At 36.9% G+C, this 25,185-nt stretch overlaps 1 protein-coding gene across 3 annotated transcripts in view; it reads left to right on the top strand.

Annotated features, from left to right (window-relative positions):
• Window positions 1–25,185, top strand: part of ZNF521 (zinc finger protein 521) — a 301,555-nt gene that overhangs the window by 141,368 nt on the left and 135,002 nt on the right. For all 3 annotated transcript variants that reach the window (XM_056138118.1, XM_056138120.1, XM_056138119.1), the window contains one exon: window positions 19,772–19,856. In XM_056138118.1, the coding sequence (XP_055994093.1) occupies window positions 19,772–19,856 (85 nt within the window). The remainder of the gene's footprint in view (window positions 1–19,771; window positions 19,857–25,185) is intronic.

Here is a 25,185-nt window from a genome sequence, read left to right as displayed (position 1 = left end):
TAAGAATGTGCAAAACTAATCTGTGAGAATTAAGAGTCAAAGGTTTACTTCTGGAATGGTATCCGTTGGAAAGGGCAAAGAGTTTTCTCTGCATGTTAGAAATGTTCGTGGTATATTGGTATATATCGGTATATGAATCACTTTCATTAAGCAGTATGCTTAAGTTTATAATACTTTGCTATATACATTATTTTCTGAATTAAAATTTTACCAAAAAAAGTGCCAAAATGCATGAGATAGAGTCCAGGAGGAGGCTGGATCAGACTCCTTTTAGATTCGTGGCGATGCTGGGACTCCTGAGTATTTCTCAGGTTGGTACTTTAAGGCTCCTGAGCACTGCCAGTGTGATCTTAGTTGTTCTTGGTACCACAGGACCCAAGCATCACTGCATTTTGGGGTCCTGGTATTTGAACCATGGACCTACATGGTTGAGATTCCCAGCCCAGGGTACTCTTAGCACTATTTGACCTTAAAGGAAAAAACAAAGTCGAATTATGAATAACTTTGTGATTGTTGGCTAGATAATTTGAGGGAAGAGGAGGGAATAACTGATGATGCTCAGGTGCCATTTCTGACTCTGTTGCCAGGGTCACTTCCTAATTCCAGGGAGCCAGTCAGTGATAAGGATGGATCTAGCATTGGTTGCAATGCAAGGCAAATAAGTGCCTTAAAGACTATGCTCTCTGACCCTAGGTATATAATCATAAAGAAACTGTTTTAGAATAGTATGCTACCTACCATAGCTGGCTCAGAAATTTAAAAGAAAAAGTAGAATGATTTCAAAAACATTAAAAATTTTAATATGTTTTTGAAAATCTTCCCACAAAGAAAATACCAGAACATACACATAATCCCAAAACTGTGCCAGAAAATACAAACAGAGAAAACATTCCAATTTATTTAGTGAGTCCAATGTAATCTTCATTATCAAAACCAGACAAAGATAGTAAAAGAAAAAACTCTGTCCATTTCACTCGTAATTTCACACTAAGTTTTTTAAAAAATAAAGGGCTGGAGATAGTTCAAAGGACTGGAGACTGTACAGGGCCTGAGTTTGGTCCAGACAGTGAATGGTCACTCTAGCACCACCAGGATAGCTCTGGTGAACCCCAGCACTTCTGGCCTGAGCAGCACCTCTTGCCCAAAAATAAACCATTAGGCATAGCATCATTAGGTAGATGTCACCCAGAGTGGCTTCCAGCATTGCTGAGCTCCAAACTTTTTGTTGAACCAAACAAACTCAGTATGTTAAAAATCTATGTTGTACTGTAATTGAAATGATTTTTTATCATAATATGTTAGTTTAATAGGAAATCAAGTAAATGACAAAAATGCTTAACCAATAATGTGTAGAAATTTCCTTACCTCAGTTTAAAATATATATGCAGAAATTTTGGTGCAATTACAATATTATAGTAAAATTACTAATAAAATAGTGCTCTCTACAATAAGCACAAAGAAAAGTTACTTAGGAATAAATCCTAAAAGACAAGAAGTTTATGGAGAAAATGATAAATACTATTGGGAAATGGAGACATGGCTCCGAAGGGTATAGTGCATTCTTTACATGTGGGTGGCCTGAATTCAGTTGCCAGCACCATATGGTTCCCCAAGACCCCCTGCACTGCTGGGGGGATCCCAGAGCACATAGCCGAAAGCAGTCTGTGAACACTACCTAGTGTGGTCCAAAAACAAAGTTAACAAAAAAATTATTGAAAAGTATTGAAGGAAACCTAAATAATCAGACATTACTTGTTCATGGATAGGCAGAGTTAATCCTGTTAAAGCTGCCCATTATTCTGTGTTTGATCCATAGGTATTCCAGCGAAATTAGTAGGTATTACACTAAAAATTTCAACAGATTTTAATAGTGTGCATATGTGTATATGTTTGTGTATGCATATGTGTTTTTGAACCTGACAAGCACATTTTAAAATATATCATTGGAGTGATAGCAGGGCTGGAGTGATAGTACAGTGGGTAGGGTGTTTGCCTTACACATGGCTGATCCGGGTTCGATTCCTCCATCCCTCTCAGAGAGCCCAGCAAGATACTGAGAGTATCCCGCCCACATGGCAGAGCCTAGCAAGCTCCCCATGCCATATTCGATATGCCAAAAACAGTAACAAGAAATCTCACAATGGAGACATTACTGGTGCCCACTCAGGCAAATTGATGAACAACAGGAAAGAACAGTGCAGTGCTTTAATATACCACAAATGAATGCAGTCATTCTGTATCTGTCCCTCTATTTATGATCATTTCACTCAGTATGATACTCTGCATGTCCATCTATTTGTATGCGAGTTTCATGACCTCATTTTTCCTAACATCTGCATAGTATTCCATTGTGTAGAGGTGCCATAGTTTCTTTATCAATTCTTCTTGGGCACTCAGGTTGTTTCCAGATTCTGGTGAATAATGCTGCAATGAACATAGGAGTGCAGATCATGTTCCTACCATGTGTTTTTTTGGCCTTCAGGGTATATTCCCATAAGTGGTATTGCTGGGTCAAATGGGAAATCAATTTCTAGTGTTTTGAGAAATGTCTATATTGTCTTCTGAAAAGGCTGGACCAGTCAGCATTCTCACCAACCATGAAAGAGTGTCCCTTTCTCCCTACGTTTGCACCAGCACTGGTTAGGGAAAGGAACCTGGGAACTCTGGTGCTGGGAAATGTATACTGGTGAAGGGATGGGTGTTAGAACACTGTATGATTGATATCTAATCGTGAACAGCTTAGTAAGGATCTATCTCACAATGATCAAATTAAGAAAAAGAGAAATAAAAGTTCAAAAAAAAATCTCAAATAGGAGAAAGGATCTGGGAATCAGCCCAAAGGGGTAGTATGCATAGCTTACCTCTTAAGGCCACATTTTCCACCCTCAGCATCAAATAGCCTTCTGAGTTCTGCCAGGTGAATCTGGTGCCACAAATGTTGCCCAGCCCAAGTGGTACCACATGACAGTGCCAAGTGCCAAAAAAACCTCTGCTCACACGACTGGGCCCTCTATCACGGGAATGGCCCTTGGTCCCTGAGCACTACTGAGATGTACCCCCACAAAAAGAATAGCCAAGCTACTCCTTAAGAAAAAAGACAGCCAGGGGAAGACTTGTCCTATCATCTAATCAATTTATAATCAATCTGCACTCATTAGGAGAATATGATATGAGTCTAGAGAACAAAACAGAATCCCCAAAAGAGAGATTAGACATATAAAAACTCAATGTAGAAAAGTTTTTAGAATTACATGTCAGTGGGGAAATTGATTGAATATTCAAATAAATATCCACATGGATAAAAAGCTGAATTCCTACTCACATGTATAAACATATGAGATAAAACAGAAACCTTTTATAAAATAACAACAGCAGCAGCAGCAGCAGCAAAATAAAAGCTGGAGAGAGTACAGTAATTAGGAATCAAGTGTAGCTTGCCTTCAACTAGCTAGACTCCATCCCCAATACCACTTGGGTGGTGTGGAGTTCCCCAGTACTGCCTGGATTTCTTAGGTATCATCAGCCAGGAGCATCTCTGTATCTTTGGTCATTGAATTGAACATCAGACCTCGTTGGCCCAAGAATCTCCAGTGTCACCTCTTCAACTTTCCTCTGCCTACTACTTCTTCCCCCAGATCGCTGCCCTACTTCGGTAGCACTGCTTGGGAGACCCCTAGCACTGCCAAAATAATATAACATTTCTGTCACCTTAGGTTAAAAATCAATTTTTCAAACCTATAGTACAAATTGCAAATGCAATTATTGATAAGTTCATATACATTGATGATATTTCTGGTACAGGATGACAAAATGGAACACAATTTTTCTGGGATTTAATTTCTCAATATGTTACAAACAGCCACATATGAATATGAAAGGATAAATGACCAGATAAGAAAAATGGGGAAATGAGCATGAATAGGCATTAACAAACACAAAACATGAAATTCCAGGAAATATGTGAAAATAATTACTCTCATTAGTAATAGGGTAACACAGACTCAGATAGAAAAATGAATTACGGCGGCGCATATGCTGCCCCGAGCCCATGTGTTGCTTGTGCCCCTGTGGCCGAGCACATGTGACGGCTGAGCACATGTGTCGCCCGCATCTCCCCTCTTGAGATGTGTACTTTCATGCTTTCGTATGTGTGTAGAGGCTCTTTCCACCCTTGGAGAAGCCCGTATTCTCTCTTGAGTATGTTACTCTCTCTCTCACTCTCTCCCCCTCCACACCTTAAAAGTCCTCCAAATAAAATCTGTTTATTTCACTGCTTGTCTACTCCTGAAATTCCTTTCTGTGAGGTCAGACAAGAACCCAGTAACCCTGGGTCCCCAGTGGCAGAGGCAGTTGGGGAGAAAGTGACCGTCTTTCTCCAACCCACTTCACATAAGTCACCCATGAAGAACACCGGCATCACTGCTAGACTAGCTTTTCAACCCATACCTATTGTTACTTTAATTTAGATTTAGTCTTAAAGTTTTTCTAATATTCTAAATTGTCAATTCTCACTTATATGTGGGTTGGAGCGATAGTGCAGTGGTAGGGCGTTTGCCTTGCACGCAGCGAACATGGCCGACCCGAGTTCGATTCCTCCGCCACTCTCGGAGATCCCTGCAAGCTACCGAGAGTATCTTGCCCACATGGCAAAGCCTGGCAAGCTACCTGTGACGTATTCGATATGCCAAACAGAGTAACAACAGTCTCACAATGGAGACATTACTGGGCCTACTCGAGAAAAGCAATGAACAACAGGAGGACAGTGACAGTGACTTTATATGTGCCATTTGTGTAATTACATAATATCTCAGCTTTTCTATTTCTGAATTAGAATTCTTAAAAATTTGACCTCATTTCAAAATATCTAGATAAATATTTCTGCTTTGTGGTTGCACTTTAAGAAAATTTTTATTTGTGAAAGCGTTATAATGCTCCTTTTCAATTTTTTTTCTCTTTAACAATTTGGTATGGTGTATTTAGTTCTATGTGCTGAATGACTCCAGAGTTATTTTATTGTTAAAATAAAATGTGGAAGTAAAACAAAGAAAAATGAATTTCTTGGATAGACCACGTAAGAAACTTAGTTGAATACAAGTATTTTGCAATGGTTACCTTTATAAAGCCTGTAACAAATAATTGTGAGCATTTACTATCCAACAAAAATAAATAAAACCTATGAGTATTCAACCACTGTCATTCATCATACATAGAAGATAAATATAAAGCCAGTAAAATTAATGCAAAATAGTAGGTTGATGTATATTTTGGTTTTGCGCCACACCTGGTGGTGCTCAGATCTAACGCCTGCTTCGCACTCAAGGATCACTCCAGATGGGACTCAGAGGACCATATGTGCTGCTGGGGGTTGAACCTAGGTCAGCCACATGCAAAGCAGGTGTCCTACCTGTTGTACTATCTATCTCTCTGGCCCACAAAATAATACTTGCAACATTACGAAGGGCTGTGAACCTGCATGTGCTAGAGGGGTGTTGAAAATATGGTATAATAGAGTCCCAGTGAGACTGTTTTTCTGTATGTAAGAAGCAGGAGTAGTGACCATACATGAAAGTGAAGATAGTACAACTTATAATTTGGGAAACAGCCTATGTAACTTTAAGGGTTTTCTTGGGGATGAGAGGTAGGACCTCACCTTGCAGTGCTCAGGGCCATTCCTGGCTCTCTGCCTGATGGTCACTATAAACTAGGAGAACCATGTCCTACAAAGGATTGGATCAGCATTAATTCACAAACAAGGAAAACACCACCACCTCATACTACCTTCCCAGCCCTGGTCTATGTAAAACTTGTCCTTCCTTCCCCCCACTTTGGCAATATGATAAAACTGAAGACCTGGCAGTGCTAAGATTAGATATGTAGTAGCCAGGCTTATTACCTGGAGCTTGGTATCAGATATTGTACATGTTCTCAGCTGTTTGTCCCACACCCAAGGATCTTGAAGTATGAGTGGATGTGGGCACATATGTATACCTCTAAAAATAGTAAGGACATCCTGGAAACACATTCCCCCGAAGGGCAGCCTCTCTTGAGCCCTGCATCTCTTTGCTCCATCCCCGAAGCCCTGTGCTCTTTCTTAAGCCAGTTGAGCCAACTCCTGCCTCAGGATTCCTGCTGAGCAGTTATGTCAGTTTGTTCTTCACACAGAAATCTGCAGCACTAACATCTGCCCTGTGATTTGCTCTTTCTTTGAACTACTTGACCACTTCCAGAAGTACTTCTAGTATGGTACATATTCCATTATATTGTATATTTGTTGTAGTTTATTAATTTTTCTTGGAAAAGCAAGATAGCTATCTGATAGGGGGAAAGGATATATTCTACTAACTGTATTTCTCTAATCCTTTTTATAAAGTTGATAACTTAATGTCTTGTACAAAGCGGGGAATCAGTCAGTTGCTATCTAAAATTGAAGTAATCAGATGAGGAATGAAAAGCATCCTCATGTTCCCAGAATCTGAGTATCTTGCATTATAGGTTCTTAATAAACATTTGTAAATAATTTGACCTGATGAATAAAACAAGTAGAAAAAGAAACTGCGTGACCTTCTTTGAGAACTAAATATAGTTTCTTAGAAACATATAGATCGAACCTAAGACTCATGAATATATAGTGTATCTGTGATTCATATCAGATAGAGAGGTTGAGTGATACCTAAAATTCTGTAATTAACTTCAAATCAAGACCCCAAAATGACTTGTTTTGTTGAATGAAACATTATATAAATACAGTTTATTGGTCTAAGAATTTTTGTTATATAGACATCACTAGTTTGGGTATGGAAAGTTAAAGAACAAGCAGCATAAGAAAGAGAAGAGAATGTGTTTATAAAAACAAACAAATGAATAAACAGTTAAATAACAGCAAAAAGAGTCTTTTGTTTGATCCTACCAGGTACTTTCAATTTCTTCATTACAAGATGGGCATTGTCCATATTGTGATTTCTTTACAGCAATTTTAAGAACATGACAATCTATATAAATGAAAATTTGTGATAAACATGAAGCAGTCTATAATATTGTATGTGGTACATTATTGGTATAGTCACTTTATATAATCTACACATCCTTATGTATGTGTGCATCCATATGATTTTATGCCCATTGTTTTTCAATTTATTGCCATCTACAATAAGTTCATCTAATGTTAGGACTATAAGTTATTTTATTAAAATGAATCTGTTTTCCACAAAATTGGTAAAATAGAAATACAAGTTGATAAAATAGAAAAGTATACTTAAATATTAAAACAAACATTTGTAAATAATTTGACCTGATGAATAAAACAAGTAGAAAAAGAAACAACATGACCTTCTTTGAGAACTAAATATAGTTTCTTAGAAACATATAGATAGAACCTAAGACTCATGAATATATAATGTATCTGTGATTCATATCAGATAGAGAGGTTGAGTGAAGCAATGAAAACAAAAGAACAAAGTGGATATAAATATAAAACATTACTTTTTCCCTGGTGAGGTAGTGTAGGGTTTAAGTAATGTTCTTGTCTTGCAAACAGTCAACCCTAGTTGGAATCCTTGGTGCTGCATTTGATCCCCAAGTACCATCAGGAGTAATCCTGGAGCACTGCCAAGGTGACCCCCAAACCCAAAGTAATAAAAGAAAAAAAGAAAGAAAATAAAAAAAATTTCTCTAGTATCTTTGGATTACAGAATCATGGTGAACAGAGGAGCACAACAGACACCTTTGGAAATAAGAAAATTAAAAATTACAAATGTCAATTATAGTAACTGAATATAGATAAGACTTGTTTTTCTCCTAAGCTTGAGATGCAGGTGGATAGTTTGGGAAAGATAGTTTAGTTTAATTTTAAAGGTCTGTTACCTTTATTTGCTTCAAACTCATTGCTAACATTCTCTATGGATCAAATATAGGTATGCTCTGGGGTGGAGGGGAGTAGTGAAAATTTTGTTTTACTTTTAAATGTAATTTGTAATTTAGAGTCATAACCTCTTGATTTATTTTTAGAATAGGGCACTATATTTTAAAAATCACTAATAAGTTATTGAGAGAAATTAACGCAAAGATACATCATGGTTTAAAAATTGGAGTGATTTCATAAAGCTAACTTGACAAAGTCTGATGTTAGCACACTTATCTTAAGATAAATCTAAGCACGTGATCTCCAGCACCACATATGGCTCCTTGAGCACTGTTTGGAGTGATCTCCAAGCACAGGGCCCAGATTAATTCCTAAATATAGGTAGATATGGCTCACCAAAACAAAAATAATAATAAGCAAAGATACCCTCAAGGAATGAGCTATATCCATATTAGATATAAGAGGTTAGCAAGATTAGAAATATGAATATTCTCAGATATACAGTAAGGACAGTCAGCAATGAAATTCCAAATTATCTTTATAGGTGACAGAGATTTTTCACCTGGACTTTTATGGAGCATCTTATAAACTAGGCATGCTTGCTTTGCCCAGATTCTTAGCACATGGCCTTCAATATTCCGTATACTGGAGGATGCAAAGACTGGTTGGTAAAAAGTCTCGGAGTTTCTCATGTTTTTGTCTTGGAGATTGTCATTTTTATATTTATTTGGAAGCAGAGAGTTTTGGGTCACACTTGACCGTGCTACAGTTTACTCCTGGCTTTGTGCTCGGGGGACCATATGGGGTGCTGTGGATCAAATCCAGGTCAGCCACATGCTAGACAAGTGCCTTACCCACTGTATTATATCTCTTGGAGATTTTTATATACATAACTTGTGAGATATGTTATCAGTAATAATTATGCAGTAGTTTTTTTTTTCCAGCACTGTGCTTTAATCTTCCCGGGGTTATCTAAAAAGGGACTAGAAGGTCGTATGATGCAGAATCGAGGTATGTTTGGTGGCAGCTATCTGGTTTCCTCCAATAAATTTCTCGGAAAGTGCTTCTCTTGGGTATACTTATAAAAAGCCCAAATCAATTCACTTCTCTATGGTTCAGACACTCCCTCACAAATGCTCCCTGTCAGGTAGTATGCTGGGAACCGGAGCTGAGGAGAGAAATAAGATCTCGTTCCTTACATGACAGGAAACCTTAGAATGCAAAGTGAATAGATGCTTTTAATATGATATAGTAAATTCTGTACTGTAAGCATCTACCAGGAAGGCATCTTTTAGTAACCAGTACTAGCAATGGAGAGGTGGAGAATGCAGTGCAAGATGGAACTAGTAAATTTTAAGCACAGTGGAGAACCAAGTTAGCAGTAGTCGACGGTTCCTTTTTATAAATGCACTTCCCCATTCTCTAAACTTGGATATGCTCCCGGCAATCTAGAGTTATACTTGTAGGTTTGCCATGCTGATACTTTGTGAGAGTCATAGGCAAGTATTCTTCATATCACTGGACTTTGCTTTCATTGTCTTTAAATGGAAAATTTAAATAGATGAACTCTCCTTGCACTATTCAGTTCTGTAACTCCATGAAACTCCATATTCATTTGTACTAGTAACATTGAACATAAACAGCAAAAAAAAAAAAATAATGGGAGGATTTTGTTAAAATAAATAGCTTTATTTTAAAACTATTTTTGGAATGTAGAATGAGGAAGAATATTCAAAAATCAAATTGTTTCAGTGAAATGAACGGCTTAAAAGAACCCCACCACTTTTTACATTTATATCATTGTAACTACGCAGCATGGTTTATAATAGGTAAAGTCAAGGAAACACACCTCTTGCCTAAAAAACTTAGGGTCGAAGAGTACAAACAACAAGAATAATAAAGTAAACACCCACAGTACTGTGTGGGTGTAATTGCTAACACGCTTTGTGGAGCAGGTGGGGCTTTCAAAGCAGCTTGATGGAGAAGAGAAAGGTTGTCTGACATGCCTCGCTAGGAAAGCTGTTCAAGTGGAAGGATGGGCAACAAGAAGAGAGAACCCAGAGTGAAAATAGGGAGAAAGAAAGGAGCAAAAATAAAGAAGAATGTCTAGGAGCAGGAGAGCATGAGATAGGACATCTCAGTGGAGATGAGAGGGAAAGACAAGGTAATTTGGGCACATACAGAGTAACTGAAATGTCCCAAATAAGAAAGAGTGCATTATGTAGATAAGACATGAAACTGCCAGAACATGAAGTGTTCCTTTGACAGAAGAATGGCTGGAAGAACTGATTAGAATGTAAACAAAGAGAATAGCTGGCACTCCACAGGAGTCTTCATCAAAGAAAAGTGGGGAAGGGTGGAAGGGGTGGAGGGGAGCAGAGATTAGTATTTTACAAGAGGCAGGTATGAAAGATTCACATTAACTTCTTGTTGTATATAATATGTATTACAGTGAATGCAAGGTGGTAAGATGACACTCTTCCTACCCATAAAATGCTTACAGTAGTAAGCTTTAGAAAATAAATTAGTGTTAACAGATAAATTCTGATACAGCATGTAATGAATTTTATGACGCTCAAAAGGAAGCCTTATTGATATAATGATATAATATTAGATAAAACTTATCTTTTGATATTTATGATGACTCTAGATAATGATACCAGTACTCATAAATTGCTAATAAACTAAAATATTCTTGCTTTTAGGGGGTGATGTTACATTCTTTGGAAATTATTTTTTAATGATTTCAAAATAAAATTATTGTCCCTCATTAACCTTTCTCTTAGATCATTATGGCCCTACCCATTGTACTCGGCTCACGGCCCCAGTAATTACTAAGTTTTAAACTCAAGGAAATCATCCACATTTTAGGTTACACATCATTCATCTTTCCTTTCTGAATGTTCTTGAGTCTTCTCTTTGTTCTGTGGTATCTGGAACTTGGTCCTGAATTGCTTTGTCATGTAGTTTGGACTGAAAAAAAAGAAAAAAAAAAGAAAGAAAAAGAAATCCACCATAATTTAAATGTGTGTGTATGTGTGTGTTATTTTTCCCAATTTCAACTCCATGCATTTAGAGATAGGTATGATATCTGCTGGTTATTGAGCTCTCAGCACATGCCAGACACTGTGTGGATCACTGACTTTCAAGACATTGAACATGTCTGCAGACAAGAACTCTCCCCTTTTACTACCATGAGAACACAATGAAAAATCAATACTAGTGTTTCTCGGACAATTTTTGGGCAAACTTTTCATCATTAGTAGCTTTCACTTCATTTCACTCACTTCCCTCTCTTCGTTCAGTCACATATTTTCAAATAAATTCAGAATTACTTGGAAAATGGCCAATCTAAATTACCCAAACGTTTGATGTATTGAGTATTAGTGGAAAGCTATTTCACTCATATACATCATTTGTTTGCCTGCCAAAAACTGCTATCAAATAAAGGTGCTACTGATCTTAAGTATGTCTTATTTATTAAATTATATATTATCTTAGAATTGTGATATATATTGTGATAGTCTTTGAAAAGAGCTTTCCTCTCCCCTCCCTCTTATTCACTGAAACCTCTGGGGAGGTCTGAACAGTGCTCGGGGGACTAGAGACCCCTCATGTGGTTTCTCACTAGGCCAGTGATTTTGTGAGGACCTGAGGATATGGTACTTGAGATTTCCCAATCTCCATGGGAGATGCTTAGGGGCGTCTAGCACCACACCCAGTGTTCTGGGTACCTCTGTGCCATACCCATGCCATCTGAGGCCTCCAGGGTGCCACACCCATCAAGACTTGGGAATCTTCAGGACTGTACCCTGGAATGTTGGGAAACTGTGTGGTACCAGGGATTGAACCTAAATTGGCTGCATATAAGGCAATGCCTTCACCTTTCTACTCTCTTTCCCTGATTCAACTTACTTCCTTAGCACTGTAGCACTGTCCTCCCATTTTTCATCAATTTGCTGGAGCGGGCACCAGTAATGTCTCTATTGTGACTTGTTGTTACTGTTTTTGGCATATTGGATACATCAGGGGGAGCTTGCCAGGCTCTGCCATGTGGGTGGTATACTCTCCGTAGCTTGCCGGGCTTTCCGAGAGGGACAGAGGAATCGAACCTGGGTCAGCTGCGTGCAAGGCAAATGCCCTACCTGCTGTGCTATCGCTCCAGCCCTTCCAGCTCACCTCCTTCCTTACATCATATTTTTCCTTCCCACCTCAACCTTGTAACCAATATATGCTCCTCTTTATGCCTTTAATTTTAAATCTATCTAACACTTGTTTTTTGTTGTAAAATAGAAATTAATGGATTCTGTTCTAAATAAATTTTTAACACTATTCCCGCATAAACTGACCTTTGACAAGCATCTTAATTTTTTAACACTATTCCCACATAAACTGACCTTTGACAAGCATCTTAATTTTGCCACACAATTTATATCCTAGTCTATTAAGTCTCCATAATAACTCAGCAGATAAAGAGTAACAAGGTAGTTACTATTTAATGTGGTAGACATGGCACTAAGCACTTTTATGTAGTTCTCACTTTATATCAACTTTAAGATGTGATTTTTATTATTTTTAATTTACAAGGAAGGAAACTAAGACTTGGGATCATTAAATTGTCACATAGCTAAATGATGGAGCTACTAAATAGCAACTGATTACTGAAAGAAGATCCTAGATTTATTTTCCTACTCAGATTGCTGGTATCTATGAAATATATACTGTGTAGTCTGATCCTAGGCGTCCTAATTTCAGGGGGATGTGATGGTCTCGGGCTAATACTACCTAAATTTATCAACTCTGGATCAGTGAAAGGGGTCAGTTCAAGGGCAGCAGGACATCCTGTGAAAATAGTTCTGTACTTTCATGCTATGTTGCTACATAATTATAGGAATGTTAGATGAAAAAAACAGATGAAAATACAGTGGACTTACCAGATTCAAAATGATTCTCCATCTTGCAGATGCAGACACTACATTTAGAAATGCATGGGTTTTCAGGGCTAAAGTCAAGGTATCAGGACTCTATCCGGAAATGATAAGAAATAGCAAGGGTATGGACCCTGTGGCACAACCTGGTATTAAAGTAAACCCGGGGAAGAAACTTCATTGCTCACTATCATTTCATTTCATCATCCTGTTATTCGTCGATTGCCTCGAGCAGGCCCCAGTAACGTCTCTTTCATCCTAGCCCTGAGATTATATTCAAGGCTATTTAGGAAAGTGAGACCCATCATTGTTACTGGTATTTGGCATATTTGGTACGCCACGGGGAGTTTGCCAGACTCTGCCCTGTGGGCAGGCTACATTCGATAGCCTGCAAGTTTGTCCAAAGTAGAAATAAGACAATAAGATGTCATAAAAAAAGTTCTGTTAAAATGTCACGCGGCCGCAAATGCGGCCGCGCGGTTCCGGGATCTGGATTTTATAGTCTCTGAGTCTTGGCCGCTGATGGGATTACACGGCGCCAGGGGGCCAGGTGGTGGGTGTGACCCCCGCCTACTGGAATTTGGAGGATCTGGGTGGAAGATGCTCGACTCCAATTCGAGTAGGCGTGGAGGTCTCGGCCCCGGAACCCGCGTGGCTGTGTCCCTCTGCCAGTACCTTCATGGGTGCGGAGAGTGGTCTCAGCAGGTGGTGGCTGGTCCTGGAGGTCTTCGGCTGCCGTAGCCCTGGTCGGGGCGGGGAGGAAAGCTCAACCCGCTCCCCTCCAAGGGACTCCGGGAAGGAACACCCAGGCGCGGGGGCAGAGACTGCACTGCTCTCGTCCGGGATCTGGATTTTATAGTCTCTGAGTCTTGGCCGCTGATGGGATTACACGGCGCCAGGGGGCCAGGTGGTGGGTGTGACCCCCGCCTACTGGAATTTGGAGGATCTGGGTGGAAGATGCTCGACTCCAATTCGAGTAGGCGTGGAGGTCTCGGCCCCGGAACCCGCGTGGCTGTGTCCCTCTGCCAGTACCTTCATGGGTGCGGAGAGTGGTCTCAGCAGGTGGTGGCTGGTCCTGGAGGTCTTCGGCTGCCGTAGCCCTGGTCGGGGCGGGGAGGAAAGCTCAACCCGCTCCCCTCCAAGGGACTCCGGGAAGGAACACCCAGGCGCGGGGGCAGAGACTGCACTGCTCTCGTCCGGGATCTGGATTTTATAGTCTCTGAGTCTTGGCCGCTGATGGGATTACACGGCGCCAGGGGGCCAGGTGGTGGGTGTGACCCCCGCCTACTGGAATTTGGAGGATCTGGGTGGAAGATGCTTGACTCCAATTCGAGTAGGCGTGGAGGTCTCGGAGGTCTCGCCGAGACCTCCATTGCTCACTATAGACTGAAAAAAAAATTCTGTTGTTGGTCATTATCTGAGACTAAACTGAGTTTTTAGCATGGAGAAGTGGGTAGATCTAGGTTTCTTTTTTGTGATTCAAGACTGAATTAATAAGGCTGAAGAGATGCACAGTGGATCGGGTGCTTGCCTTGCATACTGCTAACCCAGGTTTGATCCCCGCACCCTGTATGATTCCATAAGCACTACTGTGTGTGGCCCCAACAACAACAACAAAAGACAAATAATGAAGTAGTAATTTGCCAGCTCTGCAATATAGCTCTTGATATATTATCTATATCCAAGCAGCATAGGAGATTATAGGAAATGCCTCTGAAGAGGCATTTAGTCTAGGGGCTTAGTCTAGGAGTTTGGGATTAGAATGATGGCAACGTTACTGGAAATGGAAGAATAAGCACAGTAGATAACATCCTCACTTCCAGGAGGCTTCAAACGCAAATCCAAATCATATGATTGAATCTAAAGCTAGGAAATTAGAAGCAAAAATAGAACTAAACTAAAAAAGACCAAAAAAAAAAAAACACAACTGCTGGGAGACTAAGATTTGAGATATCAGGAAGAATTTAAATCAAATACTTAGATACTAAGTGAAACAGTATGACACAGTTGGAAATAAATATGTTAATACAATGAGATAAATGAGGATATTATTTCCACTTAAAATGAATGACAAATTATGAAGCACATCTGAATAAAAATGAAAAACAATCCCTTGTATTTAAAATTAGACTTTTTAATATTATTGTTCAACATTAAAATAATCAATGATTTTTTTGTTTTGATTTTTATGTTTTGTTTTGGGACCACACTTGACCATGCTCAAGGTATATTTCTGACTCTCCACTCAGAGACCACTTAAGGCAGGACTCAGGCAACCACCTGGGGTGCAAAAGATCCAGGTCAGATATGTGCAAGCCAGACACTCTCTTTTACCCCCATCCCTGAAAAAAATGTTTTTAAAGGCTGGAGATATAGTAAGTGGGTAAGGTACTTGTCTTGCATGCAGTTTACCCAGAACCACATGTGTTCCTCTGAACCCTGCCCTCAGGAGTTACCCCTGAGTACAGACCAAGGAGTAAGCCCTGAATACAGCCACAAAAGTCCCCCAAACAAAAATTTTTAAAAAATGTTATAGAATAAACTCCAGATAAGATACCAATAAAGAGAAAAGTATTCGTCTGTCAGAATACAGTAAAAATGACCTCCATCAGAACATAGGGGACAACTCTCTTAAATTGTGCTTGAAAAACATTTTTGAAGCATGGAAAGAAAGTGGCATTTTAGTAAAGATGAAGGGGAAATGTCAAAGACACGTAAAAATGAAGAAATTGTTGCTGAAAATCTTTAGCACTGAGATGCAGATGAGATCTCAAACTGAAATTGTTTCTTTGGTATTGAGTGGACCAATCAGTCAGTAGCTTATAGTTTGGCAATAAAACTGAGAAACATTGAGAGCAAAGAGATTAGAATCTCAAAGTAGACTAGAGAACTTGGAAAGCTGGTCCTGCCCTATGGATAAATGTTATGGTATAAGTATTTGTGTAATTTTTAAAAAATTCTCAAAATAACACTTGTTCCTCTATTCCTGTGTTTTTCTGGAAGCCAGGACTATTCTGTCTTAAGACTTGATTCAGATATAGATTCTAGATTTGGGTTTACTTATTAGTTTCCACAGGAATTCTTAATTACGAGGTTACATATTCTATATTGAATCACACTGAAACCCATAGCTCATTCTCTCCATTAGTATTAAGATGAATAGTACTTTTTGTGAGTTTTAGTGAGTAGATCAGATAAATCCACTGTAAAGAAACATGTGTCTCTTTGCAGTTATCAAAGGATCAATATGAACACATAATGAACCTAGGAAGGGTTTTCTTCCTACTTTTAGGATCTATAAATGATTATTTGGCATTACCAAATGATTTTTGAAGCCTGTCATCTCTTCAGTTTTCAGTGAGAACTTTTCCTCATCAAAAAAGCCTAAACTATACTTCCTCCTGAAAAGACATGCTGCTTCTGCACCTCTAGTTGCCAGTTTGCAAAGCAGGATATTCATGTAATAGTCACTTTCAGGGGTGCAAATGAGGTTTGGGGGGTGGGGCTTTTCTGTTTTTGAGGATTATTATAGATTCCTTGGTTTTAGTGTTTTTTTATATTCAGTGTTTTTTAAAAAATCAGCAATTTACAACTGCAATGTATAATTTCTTTCTTTTTTTTTAAATTTGGTAAGAACAAAATGTGAAGCCTAAATCCTAATGGAATATAGATTGAATGGAGGGGGTGGGGTCAATCAGAATAATGTTTTGTAAGTATACATTTTTAAAGAACTAATCATTTTTTTAAATATGAGATGTTCTTTTCTGATACTCTCTTAGTACTTTAACCAGAATATAACTGGAAACAAGAATGTCAAAAAGGCACATTTAAATTGTTCTCAAAATCAATCAAAAATAATGAGGTGCTAGGAAAAAGTTGTATCCTTGATAATTACATCTATCAGTATCAGAAAACAAAAGAGAACAATCAGGAAATGACAACCCCACTCCCAAGTAGCACATTAAAAAAGGCTAATGAAAAAAGTCTCTCTTAAAAATTGTACTAAATTAGCATTTCAAGTAAATTGACAACTTAAGCGTTGATAAAGGCCAATCTGGGGCCCAAACAATGGAAGTTCTGTTTCTACTTTTATCTGCTTTTAAAAGAAATGATCTCACTTGAATTTTTTTGTTGTTGTTGTTGACTTCTCTATATACATGAAAGTAATGTCCTCAGGGAGGTAATAATACTCTCTTTGTCTTCAGTTCCCTGGAGTATTGTGCTTCAGAGGGAGTTCCATTGATTAAAAAGTTGACCCAGGAGGAAGGTAGCCAGTATAATGGAAGTTGACCAAATTGGGGTTTTTTTTTTGGTACTGTATATTTATTTTCTATCTGAAGAAGGGCTGATGTAGCCCGTAATAGTAGTTGTAATACAAGACAATGAATTCAACCATTCTTTTATTCTTTTTTGTTTTGTTTTTCAACTTTGGGGCCACACCCATCAGTGCTCAGGGCTTATTCCTGGCTTTGCATTCAGGATCAATCCTGGCAGAGATTGGGGGACCATATGGGGTTCCAGGATCAAACCTAGTTTGGCCACATGCCAAGCAAGCGTCTTACCCACAATACAGTACGCTCTCTCCAGCCCTGGATTTGACCATTCTCAGAACTCTAGAGCTTAGTTATGATCAGTGGGTAAAAGAACAACAACAACAGCAAAAACCCAATTTGGGCCTAAAATTTAAAAAAAAAATTCCTTTATAAATTTAGTCATCCAGGAATGGATTTACCTCAATCTGAGATTCCCCAAGGCTGATAGTTTCTATTCAGAAGTTGAAATCTCCTTGTTTAAAGGTAGTGTGTGGAATGTAGGAGTCTCTCAATATTTTGCAAAGGGTCTATAAATGTAATAAGGGATGTCTTAAAGGTCATGTGAAATTTCCTTAAAAATGAGTGTAAAAATGAATTTTACACCCATATCTTTAAAAAGAAAACTTCAACACATCCCAATTTGCATATCATTGCTCTGTGTTTGGGAAGTGAGAAGTGGGGTGAGGTGGAGTTCAAGCTATGGTTGATGGAGTATTATTTTTTTTTATCAAATTAAATTCTTATTTCATCTAGTCTGAAATTTAAGATTATGGCTCTGCTAGTTAAATTTGAAATGGATATTTAAACACCATTTTAAGCGTTGAATTAGAATTATCAATAATAATAATAATAGAAGTATTTTCTTTCACTGATAAAAGAAAACTTACATACATCTTCAAATGTGACAGTTCATTCTGAAGGTAGTAGTAAGTGCTGGTATTTTATTATTTTGGCTTGTCAAGTGATTTTATTCTTTATTATTAGACCAGGAAAAAAAAGCCTAGTATATTCCACCAACATATTCATCAGTCATCATTTTTTTAGACAGTTTTCGACATATTGTATGTTTTACTGTGCTAACAAGAGAAAAGACTAGCCATTAAGTTTATGTTTCTTTGTTTTTCAGCAAGGTCACATATCAGGAATAATGCTAGAAGTATGCTAATAAACAATATATAATGTAGGTCATCTGGGAGTAAGAAATATTTTCTAACTAGTTCTAAAGGGAAATATTGTTAAAAAAGGGATTGATGTTATTTACACAACACATGTTGCTCTATATGTCACCATCCAAAGCATCTTGTAAACAGCTCAGTGCAGTAAATTTTCTTTGGTGATTGTCAGGGTTTTTCAAGTCTGTGTTAGATTTAGATTCAACACACTCAATTCACAATATGCCTAATGTACAAAGCCTGTTAGATTATGTAGAAAGCTCCTGTTGGAAATGCCCACACTTTAATGTTCTACAAGGAAAGCTAACCTCCATTGCAAAAGCAAATATTCTGTGAAGTGACAATAACTAAGGAGATTTTATATTCACAGTGTTTATCATTTTAATCTGCAGTGAGATGATGCTAAGTTTTTGTATTGAACATGGATTTTGTTGAGTTCCGTAAAATTAATTGTAATTTACTGACTGAGCTTTTCTGTTGCTACCATTAATGAAACAATTTTATTTGACTGTGAATGAAATGAGAGTTCTATAAGACATTCTTAGGAAATGCCATTGATGTGATTTTGCAAATGCCATTTTCTCATGTTTGGGAGATTTTCAAAATGTATTACTTCACAATGATTTATTTTGTTTTCCAAGAATTTTTTTAATTGTAAAGATTAAGTTTCATAAGAAAGGAATATATGTAATTAGTTTTCTGGAAAACATAGCCAATACTTTATTTGTTGACTTTATCTAATATATACTGAGCCATTTTGAGGGGGAGGAACACAATAATACAGATGTGAACTCATAAAGGCTATTTTTATCAGAGAGCCTTGCATTTAGAATCCCCAGAGTTTATTTCTCTTCCCGATGTAGGGCCCTGTGACATCAGGCAAATCTTTCTTCTCTGGGCCTCAATTTATTTACTTATGATATAAGTATTATAATAAATCCTGCTTTGTTCATTTTGCAAGACTGCTGTAAAAAGTGAAAATATTGGTTGTATTTTCGTTATGATATGATTTATCCATAGAAGAAAATATATTAAATGTTAACTAGCACTTAGTAATTTCTTAAGCATCAGCTAAATTTCAAATGTCAACTAAAATCACAATTTTTAAATCTGTTGGTTGGATTCTGTATATCTTTATTGCTCATTTTACTTAGTGATATCTAATTAAAAACTTATGTGCTTTGGTCGGAATATAACAGAGCCATGTACTTATTACAGATTTTTTAATACTGATTTATGTTTTGAGATTAGGAATCTTCAGCACCATATTAAATCATCATCGTATGACTTTATTTCTTTGTGGGTTTGCAACTAAAAGTGTAGTGTTGGAATTAAACCACAAAGTCTTAATAAACTTATGTGTCTACACAAGCAGCCCACAGGTCTTAGCAGCACATGGAAGATCATCTCGGAGGTAATAGAGTAGGGCTAGTTTTTTTTTTAAAGAAAACATAATAAGTACACAAGACTAAGTAATTCTGTTTTTACTTATTTTCTCAGAAGAAGACTTACCAGTGCATCAAGTGTCAGATGGTTTTCTACAATGAATGGGATATTCAGGTTCATGTTGCAAATCACATGATTGGTGAGTGACACTCTACCTTCTTCCAGATAGACTTTTCTCCTACTTGTGTTTATCAATGCTTATATAATTAAGCAGTTAAAGATGAATTAATTGTTCAACCATCAATGATTTACCTAAGCATGATTGACTTTTTTTTTAATTTCTGTTATTAGCACTGATAAGGCATTAGCACATTTTATTTTCTGCAAGGGCTAGTTTAGACTTCTGTGGAGAATTATATATCTACTGCTAGTCAAAACACAGGTGATTAACAAATTAAACTTCTCATCATTTTTGCATTATTGAAAACTAACAGGAATGGTTAATGAACTGGATGTTAGCTTTCCATAGAGTTTTAGACAGGTTTTAATTTCAGAAGTTATTATTGTAATGGCACTGCTGTGTGTTGCTTAAGCATCTTTGTATCAAAATCTAAAGTGGTGAGTTTTTGTGATAGGGAAACATAAATAATTTAAATTGCCATAAAATAGTTTTATATGTATGGTTTCAACAGCCTGGAAATAATCATGATCATAAAAATTATGTAAAGAATTCAGTAATCATTTTTTTATTCCCCACAAATTTTGCAAAATCTTTAAAAACCTTTTTGTTTAAAAATCTCTGTAGATACTCTAGCTCATGATTTTAGTGTATTTTGCATTTATTACATGGTCTAGAAATAAAAGAATATTTTTTTACTTATTCATATTGTCCCATTTTCCCTAATTCTTTTGGGATTACTGTCTATGTTTTTTAATTTGATAAGCACCTAATAATACACTGAGTTTTACTGGCCAATTAAACTTTATCAAGCAGATCTTTTTTTCCTAGTAAAATGACAATTGCTATTACTTTATACAATTTTTGTTACTCATTTGTGTTTTTCAGGCTGTGAGGGACTTTTATTTCATGCACTTTTTATGGTATTTTGTAATACCATAAATAAATATAAAATACCATTAAAAAGTCCAATTAACCTCATGCTCTCTCCTATTATCAAACTCTCAGACAGGAAAGAAAATTTTAGACATTTTAGACTCTAAACTTGTTTTCAGACATAAACAAGTTTTATTATACAGTAATCAGAAGTGTTACAAGAATGCTCAGTGGACGGGTTACTCTAACTATCATTACTGATCATCAAAACTAACCATAACAAAACTTCTAATGCACTTGCAGAAATTAATGAAGATAAATTCAAGAGCATGTTGGAAAACCGATTAATGGTTTTTTAGTGGGATTTTCTTTATAGTTTCCAAATGATAGTTTTAGGAGGATTATTTCTTATAAAAAAACCTGTTTTCTTGTGCAAAGTGGAGCATATACATAACCATGTAAATATTGACCATTCTATATATTCCAAATTTAAGTGATATTATGATTAGTGATTTTCTTAGTAAATAGCACATTCTTAAATGGGACAGAATTATGTTTGCGGTTTTATTGAGGGTTCAGAAAAAAAAATCAGGGCTTAAGAGAAAAATATTGTGTTTCCTTACAATTCATTTCTATTTTGTATTTCAAGAAAATACTCTATAGTTCAAACTGCTCCCCCTTTTTTGGTGGTAACATTTGGGACATGGGTTAGAAAAAAGTAAAAGAAGAAAGCTAATCATTTCCATTTGCATTTTCATACTTAATGAATAGAATTTACTGATGGCATATTCACTCATGTTTCTAGTTTACACTATAATTTTTCAAGTGTTTCAATGAAAACATTTCTTGAAAGCTTCAGCTTATAGACAGTATAGTGAAATGCTTGGGTCAAGCTTTCCATAAGTTTTATTCTATGCTGAATTATTTTTAGTTTTCAGGTTATTATTTATCCCAGAACCCAGATAAACAAATTATATTTTTTATCATAATGGTAATGCTCTTTTGCATCTGTGAACCTGAATTATGTTGAACTTGAGAAAAAAATTCAATCTTCCAATTTTAGTATCATAATATTTATTGATTTGTCCTGAACCTTTTCTTTAAGTTGCTTTATACCCCTCCCTTTTTATTTATCATATACTTGCATCATTAGTGCTTTCCAAGGCTTTTCTACCCCTACCTGATGGTGGATTAATATGCCATTCACTCCCTTGGGGTCTGAGCATTTAGCAATTCACCTTCTACCAGAGAAGCAAATTCTATTTCTTTTCTCCCAGGACCTAGTTATTTAATAGTCACACTATTTTTAATAGCAAAATATAAAATATCTTTGCACTTAAGGCCTAAACAAATGAATAGCATCCTTTCAATTGTTATATCTAAGTTAATGGACATGCATCTAAGTCCTTAAACTCCATTCAAGTGGTTAATGTCTAGAGAAAATATATTATGGGAGGATGTCACAAAGGCTAAGATATCCTTTTTTAAAATCCCAGTGTGATATTTAGTCTTTCAAATGAGGCAGACAGCATTATTTCGTTGGCTAAAATACCTCCATTGAGGGTAGGTATTTTTAGGTTGTGTATCTGTGTGTTTGTTTGGTTTAATAAAACAAAAATATAATCTCACCTAGACATTCAGCTGGAAGAGGGTTTAGAGGCTACATGAAAAAACTCTAACTCTCTTTGTTAAGAGATACATAGTGGTTTTGCAGATTTTGTTTCACAATTCAATCAGTCTGGAGGAAGGATTAAATCACCTGATGGGAAAGGGCTACAGATGATCCAGTGAGCTGTAACTTTGAATTCCTTCTTTAACCAAGTCATTTGCATTGGCTCCTATGTAGCACACATGTTTTAACACAATTTAAGTGTCAGGCAGCCTCCATGCTTCTTTTTGGATGTGCTAGCCTAAGGCTATTGGCCAGGGACATTTATGAAAGGAAAACCATCAATGTTTCCACAGGTACATACAGGAGATGCTCTGTTTAAGTGCCGTTTTGCAGCTAGGTGTGGACACATGGTCTGAGTTGCAGGAATAATTACTCAATAAAAATGCATTAGGGATTTGACTTATGTCTATTAAGGAAAAAAAGAAAACCTCACTCTCCACCACATTTTGACACACTTTCAGTAAGAAATCAGACCAGTGACTATTTAGGGGTTTCTTTTCTTCTTCACACACACACAGAAAAGAGCTACAAAACATTTTAACAGCTTTCCTGGGGAAAAGATTTCCCTCTTTTAAAGTCTGTGCAGATGAGAATATTTTTTTTTCTGTCTGCCTTTGTTCCTTTCACGTAGTTCATGTTGGCTTTTGACCTGAGAATACAGAAAGAACATATTGCGTTTTTTTGTGCTTTCGTTCATTATTCGCCTCTTTCTGTCAGCATAGTAAATATTTGTTGTTATTTTCCTCTTTGAGATTTCCGTTATTATTAGTTGGTGCAGATTAACACAAACAGAGACGAAAACAGAGAATTTAAATGTGTTTAACTCAGGAAAGGGATTGCCTCATATAAAATTATGAGGCTCAACTGCAGTAGAGTAAATTTGTAAGTGCTCTGAATGAAGGGCTGTTAGGCAGGCGATAATATAAAGAGATGACATTGCCAAGAACTATTTATGAGAAGCTTAATTTTTTCACTCTGATAATTCTTGACCAATAATTACTAGCCTCTAATTATCTATTTTAGTTAGAAAGAAATTTCGATCACTATGGAGGTTGGCATTGCAACTAGCACATAAATCCCGAAAGAAACAAATGTGTTCCAAACAGCCACAAACAACTGTCTCATGAAACATAGCGAGCAAATTGCGAGCGGCTGGTGGTAGACAACCAGCAGTACACTCTCCATCGAAGGCCAGTCAGCTTGACAAAGAAATGATCAAAGGGGAGAAATAGCATTATCCTTGGTATCCTTGGAATTGATTGCTGTAGTCATGGGCTTTGGGGTGGGGTCGGGATGAGGAGTCTGAGCCATGGCCATTCCCAGCCTTCCCTTTCAATGTTTCTTGGGAGGGAAAAATCGAAAGGAAATGGGTTCAAACCATTTTCCTAAGAATTAATTTTTAATTCCACTTAGAAATATACTTAACATGTTTTTGTATGTTTCATTTGGTCAAAGAATTGGCCGTTATGATAAAATTGTAAGCTTTACTGCATGGAGTACCCTGTTTTGTGGAAAAGGGGGAAAATCCAGAAAAGAATTTGAATGACCCTGTTGCAGGAGGATGAGGGGTGATGCCTAGAGCATTTGGGAGGAAGCAAAAATATAATAGACACTTGGAAAAGTAAAGCAAGGATTTTGGTCTATAATTAAAAGCTTATATGAAAAGCTAATATGCAAAGACAAAGACAAAGAGTTTTTACTTACCTTATTGACTTTTATTGACTTTATCAGTATTTCATTGATAGAATTTTCAGACTATGAAAAGGTTTGCATCTTCTCCTGTACAAAGTGCAAAGTTATGTAGCCCGTGTGTTTTGTTACACATGATATACATCACTGATGTCGAAATAAAAAGGATGCATAAATCAGTTTTGTACGGTGTACTTGAAATTTTAATCTATTCTTGAGGCAAGTGACATTCATACATTCTGCAGTTTGTTTGGTACCTAAGGTCACAAATGGTATTCTTTTCCTTCCATTTCTTTAGTGATGGTGTGCTATGTGACTAATCTTCATTATAGTTTTGTGACATTCAGTATCACCTCTGAAACATTTCAGAGTGCTTGAGTGCTCTTACTTTAGAATAAACTAACACCAATATTTGGAATTATTTAGTAATTTTGGATTTTATGACTCAGGAAATATCCAAAGATACAGATTTCTGCATATGATGATAAAGAGCTTTTTACCTTTTACACCCTGGTCTCTCATTAAATGCTTTTTTAAAAATAGTAATAAAATCGAATCTACAACAATATATTCATGGTAGGCAATTAAATGTGTATACCTTCAGTATCCTAAGAAGCACAACATCTTTGAGCTTCTTTGGAATTCGCATTAATTTTGACAAGTCTGTTGCATATTTTTAAAGTCACCTTCATTTGCATACAAAACTCAAGGCATTAAGAAACAAGCATTTGGTGTTAAATATGATGAAATACTAGCTTATTTCATCAAGTGCTGGATTAAAAAGATGAAATCTGGGCAGTTTAATGGTAACAGAAAGCTACCCTCATGTGGGCAATGCTGGCTTATTTGAAAAGCCCATAAAGGGTTTCTACATGGACCATACAAAAGGGATACTTTCTCTTTAATAGCCATCTGTACAGGAGAGATGAGAAGTGGGCCAGGTCATCTCTCCTCAGCTGTCATGATATTAACGTAGGTAATGGAGCAAGCTCGCCGTTCTGCTGGGTGTTGTTTTTCATAGATGTTCATCGATTTACACAGATAATTCTATTTATTTCTTAGAGTTGGTCCAAGTGAACCAGGCAGAATAACAAACACCAAAGCATTTCAAAT

This window comes from Sorex fumeus, unplaced genomic scaffold, assembly GCF_029834395.1.
Source record: "Sorex fumeus unplaced genomic scaffold, SorFum_2.1 ptg000128l, whole genome shotgun sequence".
Lineage (NCBI taxonomy): Eukaryota > Metazoa > Chordata > Mammalia > Eulipotyphla > Soricidae > Sorex > Sorex fumeus.
Note: the sequence above shows the minus strand (reverse complement) of the source record. Positions and strands in the feature narration are given on the sequence as shown.